Genomic DNA, 24,326 nt, shown 5'->3' with positions numbered 1-24,326 from the left:
TTTAACTGGATTACTTTCAATTACTTTTGGATGACTCCAATACCAAATAGATAGATAGATAGATAGATACTTTATTCATCCCCGTAGGGAAATTCACACTTCCAGCAGTCTACCCCGTTGTTTAGATGAACATGATGCCCTAGGGGTGCTTGTAGCGGAGCAAATGACGTCACGCTAGTCCAAAAGTTCGACATCCCTGCGGCAGATGGAAATCTTTTCTTTGTGAAAATCCAGGGATACACCACCTCGTGTTAGCAAGTCCGCCTCCTCTCCGATTCTCCCTGGCTTTTCCGCCTCCTCTCCGATTCTCCCTGGCTTTCGTGTCTCTGTATAGCGGCGTTGAAGCCGGATAGTTTCGGGTGGCTACACGTTAGCGTCCGGAATGCTAAACGTGAGCCACGTTTCCGCAAAACACAGCAATTGCGCTCCGATGTTTTCCACCAGCACTCGATGATCTAGTTTGGTCGTGAGTTCGCATTTACCATGATTACAAATGGTACCAAAGACTTATAACGCCGCTAGCCGCTTCGCTAGCTCCGGCTCTTCTTCCGCGATAGGCCCCTTCATCACGCCGGCACGAGAATTCTTCAGGGCAAGGAGTTGATTCCGTGAATAGATGCATTTTTGTGCGCTAAAACCCATGTCCATAGGATAGAAGTAATCCATAGTGTAGTTGTCAAAACGGGAAGAAAAACACCAAAGATAGGAGCAGACAATAAAATGGGGCAGCTGCTGGAAAAGGCAGCATGAATAAAATGACTAAATTTTGTGCAGGCTTGGGGAGTAACGGAATACATGAAACGGCAAAAATGATGTTGGCAAGCTGTTTGGATTGATTTTCATTTTGTTTCTGTCGCATTTGATGTTCGTTTTGCCGGAGATCAAAGACAGCAGAGAAAGCTTACCACGTGTTTTGAGTCATCATTTTATTCATATTTAGTTTCTTTTGTCTAATATTAGCATATTTGGTATTGGAGTAATCCAAAATTGAAAGTAATCCAGTTAAAGTAACCCTACCCAACCCTGTTTGTGAATACTGTCAACCAAGAAACAACATCCCGCTTTCTTAAAACGGAGCAGAATTTCCTGCATCTTTATTATCAGCAAGAAAAAAAAAACAGACCATACACACCTTACATAGTACATTTTTGAAAAACAAGTTATTGTGGATGTACAGAGGAGAAAGAACCAGCAGCTGACAGGAAAAAAAAATCAATTGTCATAATAAAAGGTATAAAAAAAAGGAAGAAATAAAAACCCTTGGGCCAACAAATATCCCGTGTCGTCCCCTTCCACATGCTACTTTTAAAAATACATGCAAAGCTTCCTATATAGACACTTTAAAAAACTCTCATCTCATCTCTTTAGCTGCACCGCTTATCCTCAGTAGGGTCGCGGGGGTGCTGGAGCCCATCCCAGCAATCATCGGGCAGTGGGCAGGGGACACCCTGAACTGGTTGCCAGCCAATCGCAGGGCACACGGGGACAGACAACTCGCTCGTTCATTCACACCTAGGGACAATTTGGACCGGCCAATCCACCTGAAATGCATGTCTTTGGAACGTGGGAGGAAACCGGAGTGCCCGGAGGAAACCCACGCAAGCACGGGGAGTACATGCAAACTCCGCACAGGAAGTCCGGTAGCTGGATTTGAACCCATGACCTCAGAACTGCGCCGCCGTGCTGCCCCACTTTTAAAATACTCTTCATAAATGATCAAAAGTCGACTATTGCCCCTGAACAGATTCTCAGTAGACGGGAACAAAAAACATCTTAACAGGACTTCAGCATGTAACCCGCAAGTAACCCGATAACATCAATGTGCTTAAGTCCACACATCACACAGTGAAAACATTTTTTTTTTTTAAATATTTTTATACACAGCCACTACCTGGGTAAGATATTAAAAACAGCACCATTTTTTTTTTCACAAGTAATCCTGGTTTCTGCTGACGCGGTAAGTCACGTCAATTCTAAATAGAATTCCTATAAAGCTAAGAAGTTATATCCATAATCTGTCAGTGTTCAGTTTCTAGCATGCAAGACGGTTACTTTGTGTTCAAAAAATGGGAAAAATAGTTGTCAAGTTGGTTGTGTCTTTGGCTGCTTTGAAGGATTTTGTCATACTTCCCAAACAATGTTCCCTGTCATTTTCCTTACGGGTCTGAGCGTACACACAAAGTCGGTGAGCAACGCTTGAAACAACAGTGAGCAACCATAATCCCAAGTGTGGCAAGATAATTCATTATTAAACATGTCCAAAACTTGACATTAAGTTACATTTTGCTGAGTTTCCGGCAATGCAAAATTATTTTTCACTTTTGGGGCCTACAAACGTCATTTGTTCTTACAATTCTTTCACAAGATATCCATTTCTTTTTATTTCCTGATATATTTTGTCGAATAATATTAACATTTTTGGGGGCTTATTGAGTTAAGTGTAAGATACAGAACTGTACTTAATCACATTTTTTAGTGGAAGTACAATGTTGGCAACAAGATTCACTTGATATCATTGGAAATTATTTGAATGCAACAAAGTTTTTCTTCTTTTTTCCGTGTTTTTTTCTATTTTTTTTAAAATTCCTTTTAAAAAAATCTCATTGTGTTTATTTTTTCCAAGCTGTTACTTTTTTCTTTTTGTTCTCTGTTTACTTTTTTCCTACATTTCTTTTTCTTTTTTTCTGGCTTTTTTCTAATTTTTTCCGTCTTTTTTCTCTTCCTTTTGTTTCTTTTTTTCTCAGCTTTTCACTACTTTTTCATTTTGGTATTTTTTTCTTTTTTTGTCCTATTCCCCCTTCCTTTAAGTCATTTTGTGCATCATTTTACATAATATTTGGTCATGTTGGGATGAAAGAAGCAAAAACAACCCGAAAGAGCCGGTTCCTTTTAGTGAGCCGAGCCGAAGAAGCCGGTTCCCTGACAAACTCTACTAACTTTACTCAACTTCGTTCTCCTTCGACTCGACTTCAAAATACCGCATTTAGAACACAACGTCAGGGGAACCCGTGTATTTTGACTTTCATGCACCGTAACTTTGACTTAAGTCGCTTCTTAATTAGTAATTTTGAGCCCTGATTTTTGTGCGCCGGCTAGATTTTCTTGTGCACGGAAAAGCACCGGATAGTGCGCAATTGCGCATACATGCAGCTTAGAGGGAACACTGTTCCCAAACCTTCAATTTAGCAACTTCAACAAAAAAAAAAAAAAGTCACCTTTCATGTTTTGATCATGCTTAAAAACGAATTTTTTTGCCCACCTGGCGACTTTCAGCCCGTCCTGCTTTTTGACATATCAGATTTACATTTGGCGGGTGTAAACATTTCAAGATTTATTCGCCCCTCGTGCTGTTAAGAAATAGTCAAACGACATCCTGAAAGTCCTTTAAAGGCAAGCCCTCATCCAGAAAATAACGAGTTTACCACCTTCTTGTATTCAAAAAGCAAGAAGATATGTGATTAAAAAAAACATCATGGTTCATGAGAAGAGAAAGGCTGCTAATCATCAGGTTTGCAGTAGGGAACTACAATACCCATCATGCCTCGCTGTGAGGAAAAGCACATGAAAAACATTGGAAAAATGGCAATATCCTTACATATTTGAAAAGACCCAAAACGTGAAACTAATTGACACTATGCAGGCAATAAAATACAGTGTAAAGATTATTATCAGGTACGATCGACACTTAAACATGAACAATAAATGGTAGTAACAGCAAAAAACACATATAAACGCGTATTTTTTTAAAAAAAGTGAAGCACTGCGTTTAAAAAGTGCTGCAGATCATTTCCAGGGTTGGGTAGGGTTACTTTAACTGGATTACTTTCAATGACTTTTGGATGACTCCAATACCAAATATGCTAATAAAAGACAAAAGAAACTAAATAGGAATAAAATGACTATATTTTGTGAAGGCTTGGGGAGTAACGGAATACACGGAACGGCAAAAATGATGTTTGGATTGATTTTCATTTGGTTTCTGTGGCATTTGATGTTCGTTTTGCCGGAGATCAAAGAGATCAAAGCCAGGAGAGAAATCTGTCAACAAGCTGCAGCTGGCGCCCCACGGGCGGGGCCAATTGGGCGCCATGGCAACCGTGATATACCAGTGTTTTCTATATCAAAAATCAAGATGCTTTCCATTAAAAAAAAGATGTGTATCAGACTTTTAGAATACGGCCTTTATTACGCGGGCTGAATGTGGCCTGCAAGGCAATACTGAAAGTAGCACAAGAGAAAAATGAGCTGCTTTGCATCAAACAATAACAGTTTTAAGCATGGCCACTGGATGTCATCAAACTGAGGCAACACTCGCAAAGCACCCACTGTAGCTGTACTTGCCAACAAACATTAATCAACCAGAGAACATTGAAGAAACCCGTCCCGATGTTATTTTACTTAAATAAAAGTCTCAAACGCGTTGTTTAAGGCAATATAAAAAATACAAAATTAAAAAAAAAAGAAATATCACTTAAGTGTCTTTGCAGAGGTTTTCGGTTCGAAGAAGCTTTATCTCCTAAAATTCATATGAAATCTTACAGCAAAGTTTCTATATTCAGGTAACTAATTAAAAAAAAAAAAAAAAAAAGCAGAAAAACTTTTAAACCAGTTATTTAAAGTTTTTAGCACTTTCAGGTCTGCATTAATTTTCCCGAGTTAAATAAATTGTAGTGGAAAGTAATGTAAATGTTGTTTTTCTTTTTTATACAGATTTTTTTTAATTTTATTTTACAAATGCACAGTTGATAAACACTTCAAGAAAATAAATCTTAGTGAAGAGAAAATAAGCCAGGAGAGAAAGCTTACCGCGTGTTGTGAGTCATCATTTGATTCATTAGTTGTGATTGCTTCAGCAAGGCACAACTACATTGCCAAGTGCTGTATTATATCTATCTTTTTCCGCCGAAATTTAACGGGGATCTCCTCCCAGAGCTTTTGGAGTAACCCAACGATTCATCTACCAAAAATTCCGGCCCGACCGGTACTCTTGTGGGTTGTCTTTTGACAGCGATACGAGTCATTGGGGCCCCGGGGCCTATCGATGCTAGCGATAAGATGCTAACAGCTATGTGCGCCAATATCAAAGTGTTGGGCTGGCTATGCCAGCCCAAATATTAGCGCCAGCTAGCTGTAAACACTGTTGGTGATTAGTTTGGCTGGCGTAGCCAGCCCAAGTATTAGCGCAAGCTAGCTGTAAACACTGTCGGCAATGCTAACTTCTTCATAGTAAAAAATTTTGGTAATGGCTATATTTTAACGACTTCATATTTACATAGTATGCTAATGGCTTCATGTTAATGGGTTATGCTAACAGTTGCATGCTAAAAAGTGATGCTCAGGGCTAAATGCTAACGTTTTCATGCAAAAATTTTTTGGTAATGGCTATATTTTGACGAATTCGTATTTACAATTTATGCTAATAGGCTCATGTTGATGAGTTATGCGGAGTCTCCCCATAGAACCAAGTTAAAAATTACAAATACATCTCTCTGAGTTAAAAACTTTATGCTAACTCATAATGCTAACATTATAGATACATGCCGGGATCATCTTCCAGATCAATCACAACTCTTACAATTGCCGCGGGAATTGTCTACTATTTACTTTCTTTTGTCTTTGATTAGCATTTTTGCTATTGAAGTAATCCAAAAGTCATTGAAAGTAATCCAGTTCAAGTAACCCTACCCAACCCTGATCATTTCACAGAAAATGCAATACATAGTTAGCTCTTCCCTTTGTTTTTAGGTTAAGGAGATTCTCCATCTCTATGGCTGTCGGGTCTTGAAACGGGCAAAGGTGAGAAGTAGGCCACGCCGTTTGCTACGTACCCTTCGAACAGTCCAGTTTTACATATACTTGACAAAGTGAGCATGAAGTGTCGTGAGGGTAAGGGGGCTGCGAGGAGATGAGGCATCGTCGGGGTCCCTAACATTATAGACCCTTTTTAGACGGAGCGCTGAGCTTCCTCATTCCTCTTATCCTGCCCAGCAACTCACGGACAAAATCCTAAGGGGAATAAAAACAGAGGAAAGGCGAGAGATAAATATAATGAGAAAGCATCAGTCACACACAAAAATGGAAAACATTTATTGTGCGTCTTATATTAACCACAGGGCGTTTTTTCTTTTCCAAACACAACGTTTTGAAGTCCTAGTTTATGAGTAACACACAGAGTAAGAATGCTAAAATAACTAGTACCGTAAATTCCGGACTATAAGCCCCTACTTTTTTTCCAAACGTTCAACCCTGCGGCTTATTCAGTGATGCGGCCAATTGATGTCATTTTTCTAACGGCCGCCAGCGGCGCTTGAGTACAAAAGGTAAGATTTAGACCGGTGGAATATATGCGCAGAGGAAGACTGCAACTTCTTAGCTTGTGCACAAATGAAATTAGCGTAGACATGTCCTCATCATGCAAATTGCAAAAAGAAAGGCACATGACGCAGCTTTCAAGCTAAACGCAATCGAGCAGTCCGAAAAAAGAAGGAACAGAGCTACCGCACGTAAACTTTACTTTGCGAGTGTGTTGCTAGCGTGTTTTGGAATAAGGGAGCGTGGGACAAAGTCTCTTTCCCATACTGAAGGAAGACGACTTTGATGATGTCAGTAATAAGGAGGAAGATGAGGACGGCTTACCGTGCATACTACAAGTATGGTATGTTTTTTTAACAGAGCTGTTTACTGTGCTGCGAGCGTGTTGCTAGTAGCGTTTTGCTACCCTTCACAGGCACGGTTTGGGATGAAAGTTATAATATTATTATTAAAGCTTTGAAAACTCTCTCGGTGTACCGTCTTTCTTTGTAAATATGTGTAACCATGTATAATATGTATTTGCAACTGTATATTTTTGTCATGTATTTTAGAAATTTATTCTGATATGTTTTGCACGAGCAAATGAGAAAGAAGGGGCGGGGCAAACGGGGGCTGACGGGAAGTGGAGTAAAGGTGAGACGTGTTTGTGGATGTGGCCGACAATAGTTGATGTATATTTTTCCCACCCTTACCTTTGGAAATATACACTTTTTTTCTTGGATTACTTTCAACGGGCACCCCGACTCTGCAGGTCAGCATTAAATCTTAAGTACCGGTATCATTTTCCGTTCATATTGCCGGCTGTGATTTTTGGACTGTATCGGGTATGGGTTAATTTAGTGTTTGTATTGCGTTTTCTAATGTGGGCGCATGCGGCTAATATACAGGTGCGGCTTGTGTATGTGCAAAATCGGTTTTCCTCCCAAAATGTGGTGGATGCGGCTTATAATCAGGTGCGCTCTATAGTCCGGAATTCACGGTAGTAAATCTTTGTTTTCTTATGTGATTGAGGATTACAAATGCATGCTCGCAGCTCTGTATTTATTTATTTGCCTCTTCCCTTTTCTTAACAATCAGCACTTTTTTCCTTGGATTACTTTCAACGGGTTTTCCTTATCCTCACTGTAAAACGTGGGCCTGGAGTGCCACGTCCAATTTCGTTGTCACAATATGTTCAACCCATGTTGTAACAATAACAATAAAGGTATATTCTATTCTATTCTACTTCTAAATCACTCTCACAATTTTTGGTGCTGTCCCCTTTGTTCTAAGTGACAGCTGAGATAATGCCAAGCGGCGTGATCTCAGCTTCCCGTCTGACAGTTTAATTGGAAGGGTGAAATGTATCCACACTTGTTATTAAGGAGCACATGCAGATGAGACGGTTCAGCCTTTTAACAAACAAAAAGGAGCAAAATATTCAGTGAGTATTTAATTCCGCCAAGAAACTCAAGGTGAGCCCAAGGACAGTGAGGCGGAATATAATCCGCCTCGCCTGATCAAGGTGACACTCGTCGTGACAATTTCAGGACGTTAACTCCCTTTGTGCCTGTCCTCTTTCTTTACATTCCTTTTCTGCTGATTAACATTGAAGTTAAGTTAAAGTTTTCCTCGACTATATTTTGAACTTGTTTTGGGGAAGAAAATAAAACTAATAATGCTCTAAAATTTCACATTTTATTACTACTTTTAAAATGTTAATAGAAAAGATTTCTTGAAAAGATAATGTTTAGTATTTTTCTATATGCAGGTGTCACAATCACCCTGTCCATTTAAATCCTCAGCTTCCGGAAACAAGCTGTCTGATTGTACTATGCTACCTGTTGCCATCTGCTCAGAAAGCCCGTACCTCAGACTCTTTGCCTGCCTCCCGTTTTCTTCTGCTTGATCTCCGTTGCCGACCCGTTTCCGAATTTGCCTACGACCTGCCCTGCCCGTCTGACTCCTGATCACTCTTCCGAACACGACGACGTCCTTCTCCAGCCCCGACCAACAACACTGGTGAGCTATTTTCATAACAGGTCTGCAGGCACCTCAGTTGTCCCTAGGGCGCACCCTGGTGCCCGCGGGCACCACGTTGGAGACCCTTGGTCTAGTGCAACCGAAAATGAGTGTTACAAAGCGCAAGTAGCATTACAAACTCTGGAGACTTAAATTGACCAAACCGCATTTTTCTGCCCAGTCTTCCACAAGGTTATTGTCGCGACGAGCACACAAGGTAGACCCAATCGCGTAACGTTCTCTCACAATTTTATTGAAAGAAAGAGGGAGGGAAGCGCTCGCGATCCGATGATCGCTGGCCGCGGGAAGAAAGTCGCTCTCGCATTTGGATTGTGATCCGAATACGGAAGTGGATCTTCCGTAGCGGGCGATGGCAGTGTCAGGGACGGAAAAAAAGGTCGATAGCCGGGACAGGAGAGCAAGAACGTGGTCGGGGTCAGAAACGGGTCGTAAGCCGGGACTGGGAGAGCAGACGTGGTCGGGATCCAAACAGGTCGTAGACGGAAACAAACGGAAGCAAAAACGGGACAGGCGGGAGTCAGGGTCGAAAAAGGCTTGCCTTGTATACACAGAGGTTCGCAGACAGACTGACAACAGGGGATGGACAAGACGAAGTTTAATGAGGGACAGGGAGCCAATCAGAGCCCGCAATCGCTCATCTCAATAACCCTCATCAAAAAAAAAAAAAAAATGAATCTTCCTCTGTTGTTTGTGCTCCATCACTCCTTGCTCTTTTTATAATTTGCCGTCTGCGTGAGCTATCGTCTTCCATCTGGAATGTGGTTCAAAATGGCATCTGTGCTTCCTCATTCTCAGAGGATTATGGTGCGTTTGTGTGTGTTGGGTTTAGTAGTATTATAAGAGCTGTCAACCTGACAAAGCAGTAAACAGGCCTTGTAACCAATGTTCCCTGTAGTTTTCCTTACAGGTCTGAGCGTTCACACAAAGTCGGTGAGCAACGCTTGAAACAACAGTGAGCAACCATAATCCCAAGTGTGGCAACTAAAGCATTATCAAACATGTCCAAAACTTGACATCAAGTTACATTTGGATGAGTTTCCGGCAATGCAAAATTATTCTTCACTACAAACGTCATTTGTTTTTACAATTCTTTCACAAGTTTTCCATTTTTTTTTATTCCTGGTACCTTTTGTCGCATAATACTAACATTTTGGGGGGCTTATTGAGTCGGTTGCACGATACACAACTGTATTTAATCACATTTTTGAGTGGACGTACAATGTTGGCAACAAGATTGACTTGGTATAATTGGAAATTATTTGAATGCAACACAAACTTTTTCTTCGTTTTCCCTGGTTTTTTTCCACTTTTTTTTTTAAATCCCTTAAAAAAAATCTCATTGTGTTTATTTTTTCCTAGCTGTTACTTTTTTCTTTTTCTCCATTTACTTTTCTTCCTTTGTTTCTTTCATTTATTTTTTTCTGGCTTTTTCTGATTTTTTTTCTATTTTCTCTTCCTTTTGTTTCTTTTTTTCTCAGCTTTTCACTACTTTTTCATTTTGTTATTTTTTTTTTCTTCTTTGTTCTATTCAACTTTCCTTTAAGTCATTTTGTGCATCATTTTACATAATATTTGGTAATATAGGGACGAAAGAAGCAAAAACAACCTGAAGAGCCGTTTAGGACCCGAAAGAGCCGGTTCCTTTGAGTGAGCCGAGCCGAAGAAGCCGGTTCTTGAAAAACTCTACTGACTTTACTCAACTTCTTTCTACTTCGACCTTGACTTCAAAATACCGCATTTAGAACACAACGTCAGGGGAACCCTTGTATTTTCACCTTCATGCACTGTAAATTTGACTTAATTCGCTTCTTAATTAGCAATTTGGAGCCCTGATTTTTGTGAGCCGGCTCGATTTTCTTGCGCGCGGAAAAGCACACACGCAGCCTTCACACGTGAAGCCTCGACTTTATGACGAAAAGCATTATATGTAATGTCACCTGACGCAACCTCACCACACTTTAGCATCCAAGTTGGCAGTTTAGACACAAATAACTCATCATTTGTGTGTCGACCAGAGTTCCTGTAAATGATGCTTGGAAGAACATACAGTATGGGTCTCATAAGGATCTATAATGTCACTGTAGCAATATTTAGAGCATGTCACTAATAATTAACATTTTCCTGAACGGACACATAAAATAAAATAAAACACTCACCTCTGTTGGTTTGTAACAGTCTATTAATGACTCCTGTGTGCGGAGAGAGAAGGATATTACAATTCAAACTCATTAGACACACAAAAAAGACACCATTGATTTATTTGCCGTTCGTGACGGCTTTTGAAGTTAAAGGCCGTGAAAAAATGAATGCCAGGGTGTCTATCGCCACTAATGGCAGTGAAAGTACAGTGGAAACTCGGTTCCCGACAATAATCAGTTCCAGAACCCCGTTCGAAAACTGATTTGTTCGATCACCGAAATCGTTTTTCCCATTAAAAATAATGTAAATCGTTTTAATTCGTTCCAACACCCTGAATGTTTACCTTGAATGTTTAACGTAAACAAAGCTAACCCAGGCTAATCGTACGTCCGCGTTATCGTAATCTTCCGTACGAAAGATTACGCTAACATGAACGTGTAAAAATAAAAAAATCAGGTCGTTTACAAGTCATTTAGCACCCGGGTCTCCACAACAAGTGGTGAGCGGTTCATTGGAAAGGGGGCTCCGTTCCAACACCCTGAATGTAGGGCTCCGTTCCAACAACCTCAATGTTTACCTTGAATGTTTAACGTAAACATAAAGCTAACCCAGGCTAATCGTACGTCCGCGTTATCGTAATCTTCCGTACGAAAGATTACGCTAACATGAACGTGTAAAAATTAAAAAAAAAAGGATAAAGAAAAGAATTATGTATAGGATTTCTTACCTTTGTGGTGGTCAGCAGAAGGCGCAGATGGACGGTGGTGCTATCATTTCTTTCTTGAATGCAATAGTTGTACGCACTACTTTTCTTTTTTCACCTGTAGCAACTTTGCCGCTTGCACTGAATTTCTTCGGAGGCATAATTAGGGGCTAAAACACCCGTACGCCGCTCATTACCGGCGTTCGAACTCTGATTTTTTGACCGAACAGCAAAGCAAGAATTTCTCGAAATTTTTGGTCGGACTCCGATTCGTTCGAACTGAGAGGCCTTCGAAAACCGAGGTTCCACTGTATTGCAATTTCTTATTTAGAATGAGTAAAAGAGTTTCAGTTTACCTGAAGTTTTACAGCTCTTTCGTCATCGCTGTTGACTTCCAAAAGGTCATCTATGTCTATCTCCACCTCAGGCATTTCTTCTTCCTATGGCAAACAATCAACAAAACACAGTGAAAATCAATGCTACCGTTCAGGAAGGCAATGCTCCATTTTTGTTGATTTTATAATAGTAGTGCAGTGTTCTGGTTTGCCGGCGTCATTGCGTCCTAGACGCATGATTTTTGCTGGGGACGCATAGTGTCGAATCAACATGCGTGCCCGGGACGCAACTTTTTTGACAGAAAATTGTCATTATTACCCGATTACTTTACTTTTAACAAAGATTTATCGCACTCCAAACTTTTCGTCAGGCAGATCCGCCATTGTTGTTTTGGTCTCGCGGTTCGAGTTTTCGTCCGCACGCCGATCTCGGCAAAGGAGATCTTGTTGCTTCGAGATGACGTCATTGTTGTGGTGCTTGTCGTCAGAAGAATCAATGCAAAATTGGTCATTCCTTCGTTGTCAGTAATAAGTCGAAACATAATGCAGAAAGTGAAAACAACGGCAATCATTCCGGCAAGAAAAAACGGCGGAGAAATTCTTCGGAAGATCGCGGAGGCAAGCAAAACACGTGTTTTTTTTGTTTTTGTTTTTTGTTATTGTCCATTTTCCATTATCAGTCAAATCATTATACACCTCACAGCCAACAGGCCGAGACATTTGATCCTAGCCAAGAGGCTAAGCCAAGATCCTAGCCAAAAGAAGCGATCAGTGCGAATGCACCGTTCCCGGAGGTACTGCAATACCGGGCCGATGCGTGGAGTGGACAGAGCAAGCTCCTATTCCATCTCCCTGTTACAAAAAGAACAGATACTACACGTGTGTTGAAGCGAACGATTCGACGAATGAAAATAAACAAGAATACTCCAAGCAAGAAAAGGACTTTTCTTCCAAAATGGACCAAATTATATTCCTGGTGACGCTATGAGGAGGATGATAATGGATTGGACCTTGAGAAGGCATGACAACTGTGGCGGGACAGCAAACCAGGAAGAATATATGAACTGAAAAATCTGAAGTGATAACTGCTTTGTATTACCAATAAACTGTGATGATTAAAACGGAATGAATGTATAGATTTATATTATATATTTGTCGCTGATTTACAATTTCAACCTGGATAAGACTCAATTTTGGGGACCTCTGTTGGGACCCATAGTTTTTGAGCATGCGATTCCCCGGGACCCATCACTTTTCACAGCTAAGATGAACACCGGTAGCCATTGAGATGACTGCTGTTCTGTTTCATTGACACACCGCGGCCTTAAAACATCAGGGTCTGTTGCCCAGGTTGAGCTTTTTTTGCACATCCCTGCTGACTTTTGGGTGACAGTTTAGCCGCTGGCCATCGTTGACATTAGAACGAGGAAGCGGTGGGGGTTATATTTTGTATTTGAGCTCCTAGCTTTACAGCTCTGTCACAGGTATTTAGCTCAGAAGTAGTCTTGGAGCACTAAATTGCTCCATATTAATATGTGCAGACTGGAGTGATGTGTTAAGGAAGAATTACAAAGCAAATTGTTGTTGGCCATACGTAAATATTAGAAATTAGATGTATGTGGTGGCATACCTGCTTAACAGGGTTGGGTAGGGTTACTTTAACTGGATTACTTTCAATGACTTTTGGATGACTCCATTACCAAATATGCTCATAAAAGACAAAAGAAACGAAATAGGAATCAAATGATGACTCACAACCAATGTTCCCGGTCATTTTCCTTAGGGGTCTGAGCGCTAGCACATAGTCGGTGAGCAACGCTTGAAACAACAGTGGGCAACAGCAATCCCAAGTGTGGCAACTAAATCATGATCAAACATGTCCAAAACGGAGTTTCCGGCAATGCTGAATTATTTTTCTCGTTTGAATGAATTGACTCATGTATTATTACAAAAGTTGTACGGCCTACAAACGTTGTTTGTTCTTACAATTCTTTCACAAGATATCCATTTCGTTTTATTTCCTGATATATTTTGTCGCATAATATTAACATTTTTGGGGGCTTATTGAGTCGGTTGTAAGATACAGAACTGTACTTAATCACAGTTTTTAGTGGAATGTTGGCAACAAGATTCACTTGATATCATTGGAAATTATTGGAATGCAACACAAACTTTTTCTTCTTTTTCCCTGTTTTTTTCTATTTTAAAAATAAAAAATCTCACTGTGTTTATTTTTTCCTAGCTGTTACTTTTTCTTTTTGTTGTCTATTTACTTTTTCCCTACATTTCTTTCTTTTCTTTTTTTCTGGCTTTTTTCTCAATTTTTCCTTATTTTTTTCTCTTCCTTTTGTTTCTTTTTTTCTCAGCTTTTCACTACTTTTTCATATTGGTATTTTTTTCTTTTTTGTTCTATTCCCCCCTTCCTTTAAGTCATTTTGTGCATAATCTTACATAATATTTGGTCATGTTGGGATTAAAGAAGCAAAAACAACCCGAAGAGCCGTTTAGGAGCCGAAAGAGCCGGTTCCTTTCAGTGAGCCGAGCCGAAGAAGCCGGTTCTCGACATACTCTACTAACTTTACTCAACTTCGTCCTACTTCAAAATACTGCATTTAGGACACAACGTCAGGGGAACCCGTGTATTTTTACCTTCATGCACTGTAACTTTGACTTAAGTCGCTTCTTAATGAGTAATTTTGAGCCTTCTTTTGTTGTGCGCTGGCTAGATTTTCTTGTGTGCCGAGAATGTGCGAGCAGCGCGCGATTGGTAAGCTTTCTCTCCTGGCTTTGATCTCTTTGATCCCCGGCAAAACAAACATAAAATGCGACAGAAACAAAATGAAAATCAATCCAAACATCATTTTTGCCCTTCCATGTATTCCGTTACTCCCCAGGCCTGCACAAAATGGAGTCATATTATTCCTATTTAGTTCCTTTTGTCTTTTATTAGCATATTTGGTATTGGAGTCATCCAAAAGTCATTGAAAGTAATCCAGTTAAAGTAACCCTACCCAACCCTGCTGCTTAAGAGCGCTAGATTGTTCGGGAAGGATAAGCAGACATAGGATATTTCCTAACTGCTATGGCCAGGATTATTGTGGTTTACCATAGTTATGTGTTGGGTCAGAAAGATACCAGATAAAGTAGAATCTTCTAGCATCCTTATAATGAATTACTGTTTTCAACTGGCTTTGAGTCTGTTAACCCCCCCTGAGGGTGCCTTGGTCGGTGCTGCCAATAAACACTCTTAAATGAAGATTTTTCTAAATTTAAGCACTACTCGCCCTCATTACTTATCTGTTCAGAGGCGATTTAAAGCATCTTGTGCTTTCCGCACACAAGCGGCTTGACTTCCCTCAAGCACTTCAACTAGCCTGTCATCTTATTTATGACACATTGTCAAGAATATAAGACAGGAGGGAGGGAAGAGACATTTCAAAGTGATAGGCGGGTTAAGAGTTAATACATGCATAGAGTTAATCGCAAATACGACGGAGCGAAAGTAAAAGGCTGCAGGTCGGGCCTAGCTGCTAAGCTAAGAAGGCCACCACACCGACCAGCGCTTCCGAGCATGTTCCTGACCAACGCCAGATCCATCGTCCACAAAATGAGTGAATTTGAGCTGCGGATCGCCACAGACAGCTTCGTCCGAAATTGCAGTATTTTTGTCATCATGGAGTCTCGGCTTCCCCGACGCCGCAGTCCAACTAGCGCGACCGAGACGGAGACTCCGGTAGAAGCAGGGTTGGGGGACTATGCGCTGCAATAACAGCCGAATCATTCACACACACTGCTCACTCGATATAGAGTTTCTAGCAGTATCGTGTAGACCCTTCTATCTACCGAGAGAGCTAACTGTGGTCATTGTGGTTGCTGTTTATTTTCCACCAGATGCTAACGTCAGCATAGCGCTAAATCTCCCACCCGCTGCTATCAATAAACAGCACCTTGCACACCCCGACGGAGCTTTTATCGTCGCCGGCGACTTTGAATTGGCATACTTAAGGACTGTACTTCCAAAAATTCATTCAATACGTGGACTGAGCAATCGGGGGGAAAAACACTGGACCGTGTGTACAGTAAGATCAAACATCGAGTTGGATCCGGCCATCTCTGTCTGTCCCTCACCCCCTCATACACCCCTCACCGGAAGAAAACAAAGCCTGCAACAAGGGTAGTACAAACATCTTCTTTGTTCCTTTATCTTCTTTGTTTTCTTTATCCTCACTGTAAAATATGGACCTGGAGTGCCACGTCCAATTTCGTTGTCACAATATATTCAACCCATGTTGTAACAATGACAATAAAGGTATATTCTATTCTATTCATATTTATAGGGGTCAATCCACCGATTTTGTGGCAATAGAGGGAAAACTGTACTCAGTGTTCTGGTTTGCCGGCGTCCCTGCGTCCTAGACGCATCATTTTTGCTGGGGACGCATCGTCTCAAATCAACATGCATCCTCGAGACACAACTTTTTTGACACAAAATGGTCATTATTACCCGATTACATTTTTTTAAACAAAGATTTATCGCACTGCAAACTTTTCGTCAGGCAGATCTGCCATTGTTGTTTTGGTCTCGCGGTTCGAGTTTTCGTCCGCACGCCGATCTCGAGTTGTGTGGTGAAAAGTCCGTCTCTTTTTAGGGAACCGGCTTTTTCGGCTCAACTCATTCAAGAGAACCGGATCTCCAACGGCTCACTTGCTTTGATGCATTATATTACGGATTATGATGTTGTATAAAGAAGTTAAGTAAAAAAGAAAGTATAAAAGAAGAAAATGAAAAAAAGACAGGTTTGTGGTGATCCCTTTAATCGGTATATTACCAACAATAATTTGATGCAGAAAACGAATTCATAATTTGATGATTAAAACTGAATGAATATATAGATTTTTATTATATATTTGTCACCGATTTACAATGTCAACCTTGATAAGACTAAATTTTGGGGACCCATAGATTTTTCAGCATGGGAGTCCCCGGGACTCATCACTTTTCACAGCTAAAATGAACACTGCTGTACTGCGGTGGATAAACCGAGTGGAAAGAAAATCCGAATCAAACTCCGCCTGTCAGGAATGTGTGATGTGTGAGACAATTGCACTTGTCAGCAGGCAGTCTGTCACACTCTGTCGCAGTCATTGGTGACAAGTAGGGCATGCAGGCATGGCCATTGCCAATGCCATAACACGCACGCACCATCAGCACTGCCAGCAGTCCTCTGCAGAGTCAGATCGACTGCAGGGGCTTTGCGTGACAGTCGATGTTCCCTGTCATTTTCCTTACGGGTCTGAGCGTTCACACAAAGTCGGTGAGCAACGCTTGAAACAACAGTGAGCAACGGCAATCCCAAGTGTGGCAACTAATCCATTATCAAACATGTCCAAAACTTGACATCAAGTTACATTTTGCTGAATTTCCAGCAATGCTAAATAATTTTTCACTTTTGAATCAATTGACTCATGTACTATTTATTGCAAAGCTTGTATGGACTACAAACGTCATTTGTTCTTACAATTCTTTCACACGATGTCCATTTCTTTTTATTTCCTGATACATTTTGTCACATAATATTAACATTTTTGGGGGCTTTTTTAGTCGGTTGTAAGATACAGAACTGTACTTAATCACAGTTTTAGTGGAAGTAAAATGTTGGCAACAAGATTCACTTGATATATTTGGAAATTATTTGAATGCAATGCAACACAAACTTTTTCCCTGTTTTTTTTCTACTTTTTAAAAATTCCTTTAAAAAAAAAATCTCATTGTGTTAATTTTTTCCTAGCTGTTACTTTTTTGTTTTCTATTTACTTTTTTCCTTTGTTTCTTTCTTTTCTTTTTTTTCGTTTTTTTTCTAAATTTTTCCTTCTTTTTTTTCCTCTTCCTTTTGTTTTTTTTCTGAGCTTTTCACAACTTTTTCATTTTGGTATTTTCTTTTTTGTTCTATTCCCCCTTTCCTTTAAGTCATTCTGTGCATAATTTTACATCATATTTGGTCATGTTGGGATGAAAGAAGCAAAAACAACCCGAAGAGCCGTTTAGGACCCGAAAGAGCCGGTTCTTTTTAATGAGCCGAGCCGAAGAAGCCGGTCCTCGACACACTCTACTAACTTTACTCAACTTCGTTCTACTTCGACTCGACTTCTAAATACCGCATTTAAGAGACAACGTCAGGGCAACCCCGTGTATTTTGACCTTCATGCACTGTAACTTTGACTTAAGTCGCTTCTTAATTCGTAATTTGGAGCCCTGATTTTTGTGCGCTGGCTAGATTTTCTTGTGCCCTGAGAATGTGCGAGCAGTGCGCAATTGCGCAGCTTAGAGGGAACACTGGTGCCAGTCAAGCTTGGCAGAAAGTACAACGTATTTTGCCGGGCCCAGAATGGAAATCAGCATGCATATAAAACGCGAACGCCTATTGGGAACCTCAAATAGATGAGGTCATACCAGCCTAGAGGGAAAATAAGTCTGTCTCGTCATTGGAAAGGCTGCCCGTTTGAAACATATGCATAGAACTTATGAAATATGCATGATTTATCGGCGGTGTGAATACAAGCCAAAGGTTTTTTGATGTTTGAATAATTTTAAGGAGAGTCTTCTGTGATTTTGCAGCTGAATAATGCAATTGTTATGTCGGGGGATGGGCAAGTACCAGAACCAGGCATCCGAATCTGTGCTGATCCCAGGCTTTTTAAGGATATTGTTGAGGTTTTTGAGTTTTTCCTTGCCCTCATGTTGGTTCCAGATCAGGGGATGGTGTCATAATAGTCTGAAAAAAATAGTCTGTATAATAACCTGTGAAGCCCTTTGAGACTCGAACATCAAAGCGAGTCAATATCTTGAGATAATTACCGTATTTTCCGCACTATAAGGCGCACCTAAAAGTCTTAATTTTTTTCAAAAGCTGACCATGCGCCTTATAATACAGTGCGCCTTATGTATGGATCAATATTCAGTCGCAAAGTCTTGCAACTAAGGCAAGCAGCCGCCGACTAGTTTTCCCCCCGAAGGCGAATTAGTCCGCGGTGTATGCTGGGATTTATTTACCGGCGTTTCATTGGCTAACCAATGTGTCAATCATCAGTTGAATCGATCACTATTGGCTAAAGTTATTCGGAGGTAAAGGGGGCGGATCCTTTTTATCATTTACAGGCTCGCATAGGCTAAAGAGGCAAAACAAAGCCTGCAATTGGCCGAAAAAGATAAATGTGAATAGCAAGTACGGTTGTCTACGGCATAGAGGAAACATGTTTTACCATTCTGTATTTGTAAATATTTGACTCTCCTGGATTTACTACACTCGCGGATATATTGAGGACCATGGTTGCACATTATTATTGAACACAACGACTTCGGTGAGCTACTCCGGCTATATATTTTCCCAGTATCTTGTTTCAGAGTGATCTCGATGTTTCTGTGATGGATCTTTTTTAAATTAAACTCAATTCCAAGTGTTTATTGTCATATACACAGTAAAGTTGCGAGCGAAAATAGAAACTAAGGAATGGTTGGCATTTCTTGAATCCCAAGACTTTAACCTTCCGAATGATATTTGAAATGATGCATTTGAGTGACATCGTACGGACACCGCATCCGCACGTGTCTACGACACGTATTTGCTTCATTGCAAGCTTTGGGAATGTTAAGGGGGTAATAAGTTGGACTGAACCATCTGACTGTTTTGTCCACGTTCCCATTGTAGCGCCTTATAATCCGGTGCGCCTTATGTATGGAAGATATAGGACCAAAAACTATTTTTTGGGGGTGCGCCCTATAACCCGGTGCGCCCTATAGTGTGGAAAATACGGTACAATAAAGGTGACAATCACAGTCCATTCATTGGTCAATGGCGAATGAAAAGGAAACAAACCTTTTCTCAAGTCGAAGAAAAGTGCATGTCAACTGTTGGCATTTGTTCCACTCCCATGTTTGCGGTTGGGATGTCATGCTATTTACCGCATAAAAGCAGCCAACACTGCCAACACACGAAAAACAGGCTCAGTCAGGGATTTTATTAAACCTCTACGTAATGAATCAGATCTCTTCATTGAAATGTGTCTTCACCAGTGTTCCCTCTAAGCTGTGCACGTGCTCGCACATTCTCAGCACAGTGTCCTAAATGCGGTATTTTGAAGTCGAGTTGAAGTAGAACGAAGTTGAGTAAAGTTAGTAGAGTTTTTCGAGAACCGGCTTCTTCGGCTCGGCTCACTAAAAACAACCGGCTCTTTCGGGTCCCAAACGGCTCTTCGGGTTGTTTTTGCTTCTTTCATCCCTACACGACCAAATATTATGTAAAATTGTGCACAACATGACTTAAAGGAAGGGGGGAATAGAACGAAAAAGAAAAAAATACCCAAATGAAAAAGTAGTGAAAAGCTGAGAAAAAAAAACAAAAGGAAGAGGAAAAAAAGAAGGAAAAATTTAGAAAAAAAGCCAGAAAAAAAAAAAAAGAAATGTAGGAAAAAAGTAAATAGAGAACAAAAAGAATAAAGTAACAGCTCGGAAAAAAATAAACAATGAGATTTTTTTTAAAGGAATCAAAAAAATGACGGAAAACAGAAGAAAAAGTTTGTGTTGCATTCATTAATTTCCAATGATACCACGTCAATCTTGTTGCCAACATGGTACTTCCACTCAAAAATGTGATTAAATACAGTTCTGTATCTTGCAACCGACGAAATAAGCCCCCAAAAATGTGAGTATTATGCGACAAAAGATACCTGGAAAAAAAAGAAGAAATCTTGGGAAAAAATTGTTGTAAAAACAAATGACGTTTGTAGTCAATTCATTCAAAAGCGAAAACAAATTTTGCATTGCCGGAAACTCAGCAAAATGCAACATGATGTCAAGTTTTGGACATGTTTGCTAATGACTTAGTTGCCACACTTGGGATTTTGGTTGCTCACTGTTGTTTCAAGCGTTGCTCACCGACTTTGTGTGAACGCTCAGACCCGCAAGGAAAATGACAGGGAACATTGGTCTTCACATCGCATGATCTTCCTTCCAGAATGATCTTTACTTGTTTCGTTGAAGGTGATTCCCCGAGAACAACAGCACCAGTTTTTAATCCAGTCTGAGTTTCTTACTCACCGGGTCGGGCTGCACAAGTGTTAGCGTGCCCTCACCTCAAAGCAGACAAAGTGCTGCCGGCTGCTCAGCTGTCGGTTAAAACAAGTCTGACACATGATCAATGTTCCCTGTCATTTTCCACGGGGGGTCTGAGCGTTCACACAAAGTCGGTGAGCGACGCTTGAAACAACAGTGAGCAACCATAATCCCAAGTGTGGCAACTAAATCATTAGCAAACAGGTCCAAAACTTGACATCAACTTACATTTTGCCGAGTTTCCGGCAATGCAAAAAATAATTTCACTTTTGAAGGAATTGACTACAAACGTCATTTGTTTTTACAATTCTCTCACAAGATTTCCATTTCTTTTTTTTCCTGGTATCTTTTGTCGCATAATACTAACATTTTGGGGGGCTTATTGAGTCGGCTGCACGATACACAACTGTATTTAAATAACATTTTTGAGTGGAAGTACAATGTTGGCAACAAGATTCACTTGATGCAATTGGAAATTATTGGAATGCAACACAAACCTTTTCTTCTTTTTCCCTGTTTTTTTCTATTTTTTTATTCCTTTTAAAAAAATCTCATTGTGTTTATTTTTCCTAGCCGTTACTTTTTTCTTTTTGTTCTCTATTTACTTTTTTCCTTCGTTTCTTTCTTTTTTTTTCTGTTTTTTTTTTAAACGTTTCCTTCTTTTTTTCATTTTTTTTCTCAGCTTTTCACTACTTTTACCTTTTGGTATTTTTTTCTTTTTTGTTCTATTCCCCCCTTCCTTTAAGTCATTTTGTGCATAGTTTTACATAATATTTGGTCATGTTGAGATTAAAGAAGCAAAAACAACCCGAAGAGCCGGTTCCTTTTAGTGAGCCGAGCCGAAAAAGCCGGTTCTCGACATACTCTACTAACTTTACTCAACTTCGTTCGACTTCAAAATACCGCATTTAGGACACAACGTCAGGGGAACCCGTGTATTTTTACCCTGATGCACTGTAACTTTGACTTAAGTCGCTTCTTAATTAGTAATTTTGAGCCCTGATTTTTGTGCGCTGGCTAGATTTTCTTGTGTGCTGAGAATGTGCGGGGAGTGCTGGCTTTTTTCTGAATTTTTCTTTCTTTTTTCTCTTCCTTTTGTTTCTTTTTTTCTCAGCTTTTCATTACTTTTTCATTTTTTATTTCATTTTTTTGTTCTATTTCCCCCAACCCCTTCCTTTAGGTCATTTTGTGCACAATTTTACATAATATTTGGTCGTGTAGGGATTAAAGAAGCAAAAACAGCCTGAAGAGCCGTTTGGGACCCGAAAGAGCCGGTTCTTTTTAGTGAGCCGAGCCGAAGAAGCCGGTTCTCGAAAAACTCTACTGACTTGACTCAACTTCGTTCTACTTCGACCTTGACTTCCAAATACCGCATTTGGAAAACAGCATCAGGGGAACCCTTGTATTTTGACCTTCATGCACTGTAACTTTGACTTAATTCGCTTCTTAATTAGCAATTTGGAGCCCTGATTTTTGTGAGCTGGCTAGATTTCCTTGTACGCGGAAAAGCTCTGGGCAGTGCGCAATTGCCCATGCGCGCGCAGCTTAGAGGGAACATTGCACATGACCCTTTTTCAGCTCTTTTGTTGTGTCTTGGGCACATGCAAATGAAATTATTCAATAAGCACATACTCTCTTTCCAAGATAAAAACGTTTATTCAGCGAGTACTGTGGTAATCCTGTTGGTTTATAACCCAGTTTCTGCCTCATTTTACGGCTTCATTGTTGATCAAATGAATCGCCGACTCGGGTTTGGACCTTTTCGTTCTGATCAAAGTCATCTTCTGCAAAAATTACAATTGTAAACAGTCACCTTTTTCAAATTTGAAATAATGTTTTGGATATAATACATTATCACGTATACACAGAAAAAGGGATACCTTATACCACCTTTTGTTCGGACTAATACCAATACTTAACTTGAGGAGTCATTAATACTAATACCAATAGTGCAATTACCGTAAATTCCGGACTATAAGCCGCTACTTTTTTCCCCAAACTTTCAACCCTGCGGCTTATTCAGAGATGCGGCCAATTTATGTCATTTTCCTAACGGGCCGCCAGCGGCGCTCGAGTATGAGAGGTAGGATTTAGATTATATGTGCCGAGGAAGATCACAAATTATGAGCGTCATCATGATACATATTTCTGTCCGATTTTGAGAAAAGTAATTTAAATGTCTTTACCAAGGAGGAAGAAAGGGGATGGTCTGCCATGACTGGGGTTTTGTAGATTTTTATTGTTCTATATTCTTTATCTATTATCCATTATCGGTCAAATCATAATACACTACAAAGCCAAGAGGCCGAGACACTTGCTCCCAGCCAAGAGGCTGAGTCAAGGTCCTAGCCACAGGGCCAAGCAGCTATTATGAATACGGCATTTATTTCTTTAACAGATTAATTTGCAGGCATGCGAGTGTCTCTTTAGTAGCGTTTTGCTACCCTGCACAGGTACGGTTTAGGATGAAAGTTATATTATTAAAGCGTTGAAAACTCTCTCGATGTACCGTCTTTCTTTGTAAATATGTTTAACCCATGTATAATATGTATTTACAACTGTATATTTTTGTAATGTATTTATTTGTATTTATTTGAGACACTTATTCTGCACGAGAAAATTAAAAAAGAGGGGCGTAGCAAACGCCAACGCTGTTGGGAAAGTGGGGACCGGTAAAGGTGAGTTTTTGTGGACACGGCGGACAATAAGGGATATATATTTTTCCCACCCTTACCTTTGGAAATACACACTTTTTTTCCCTGGATTACTATCACTGGGCACCTAGAATCTGCAGGTCTGCAACAAATTTGAAGTACCGGTATCATTTTGCGTTCATTTTGGCGGCTGTGATTTTTGGACTGTGTGCTTCAATGAAGGACATTTAGTTTCAATCGCGGGACTTGCAATTTGGCTTGGAATAATTTCGTGTTTGTTCGGAGTGGGCGCATGCGGCTTATATACAGGTGCGGCTTGTGTAAGTACAAAATCGGTTTTCTCCCTAAAATGCGATGGGTGCGGCTTATAATCAGGTGCGCTCTATAGTCCGGAATTTACGGTAATTCCATTTCTTCTGCAAAAAAAAGACTGGCATGACAAAAGTGATTGAACCAGTGTTTTTCAAATATATCATTTGGGAGTCAAGGCTGGAATTTATCAATGGAAATCCAGAGGCACAAAATGTTTTTGAAAATGCAAATCTCAACTGAGGTTTTTATTGTTACCGAGACAATGTACCGTAAATTCCGGACCATAAGGCGCTATTTTTTTCCCCAAACGTTCAACCCTGCGGCTTATTCAGCGATGCGGCCAATTGATGTCATTTTTCTAACGGCCGCCAGCGGCGCTCGAGTACCAAAGGTAAGATTTAGACCGCTGGAATATATGCGCAGAGGAAGACTGCAACTTCTTAGCTTGTGCACAATTTAAATTAGCGTAGCCATAGCCTCACCATGTAAATTGCAATAAGAAAGGCACATGACGCAGCTTTCAAGCTAAATTCAATCGAGCAGTCCGATAAAGAAGGAAATCGAGTTACTGCACGTAAAATTTAGTTTACGAGTGTGTTGCTAGCGTGTTTTGGAATAAGGGAGCGTGGGACGACGTCTATATGACAAAGTCTCTTCCCCATACTGGGGAAGACGACTTTGATGACGTCAGTTATAAGGAGGAAGCTGATAAAATGAAACGATCTGCATTTCTATAGCGC

The 24,326-nt window shown here is 40.3% G+C and overlaps 1 protein-coding gene and 1 pseudogene across 1 annotated transcript in view; both read right to left on the bottom strand.

Annotated features, from left to right (window-relative positions):
• Positions 1-4,695: 4,695 nt before the first annotated feature.
• Positions 4,696-24,326, bottom strand: part of ppp1r14c (protein phosphatase 1, regulatory (inhibitor) subunit 14C) — a 44,232-nt gene continuing 24,601 nt past the window's right edge. Inside the window, exons 2-4 of the mRNA XM_088324955.1 lie at positions 11,533-11,616; positions 10,491-10,523; positions 4,696-6,006 (exon numbers count right to left, since the gene is read on the bottom strand). Coding sequence (XP_088181081.1) covers positions 5,932-6,006; positions 10,491-10,523; positions 11,533-11,616 — 192 coding nt within the window. The 3' untranslated portion in view covers positions 4,696-5,931. The remainder of the gene's footprint in view (positions 6,007-10,490; positions 10,524-11,532; positions 11,617-24,326) is intronic.
• LOC148346347 (U2 spliceosomal RNA) lies at positions 12,284-12,409 on the bottom strand (annotated as a pseudogene).

Source organism: Urocampus carinirostris, chromosome 20 (genome assembly GCF_059441175.1).
Source record: "Urocampus carinirostris isolate Australia breed hairy pipefish chromosome 20, RoL_Ucar_1.0, whole genome shotgun sequence".
Lineage (NCBI taxonomy): Eukaryota > Metazoa > Chordata > Actinopteri > Syngnathiformes > Syngnathidae > Urocampus > Urocampus carinirostris.
This window is presented reverse-complemented; position numbering and strand designations above follow the sequence as displayed.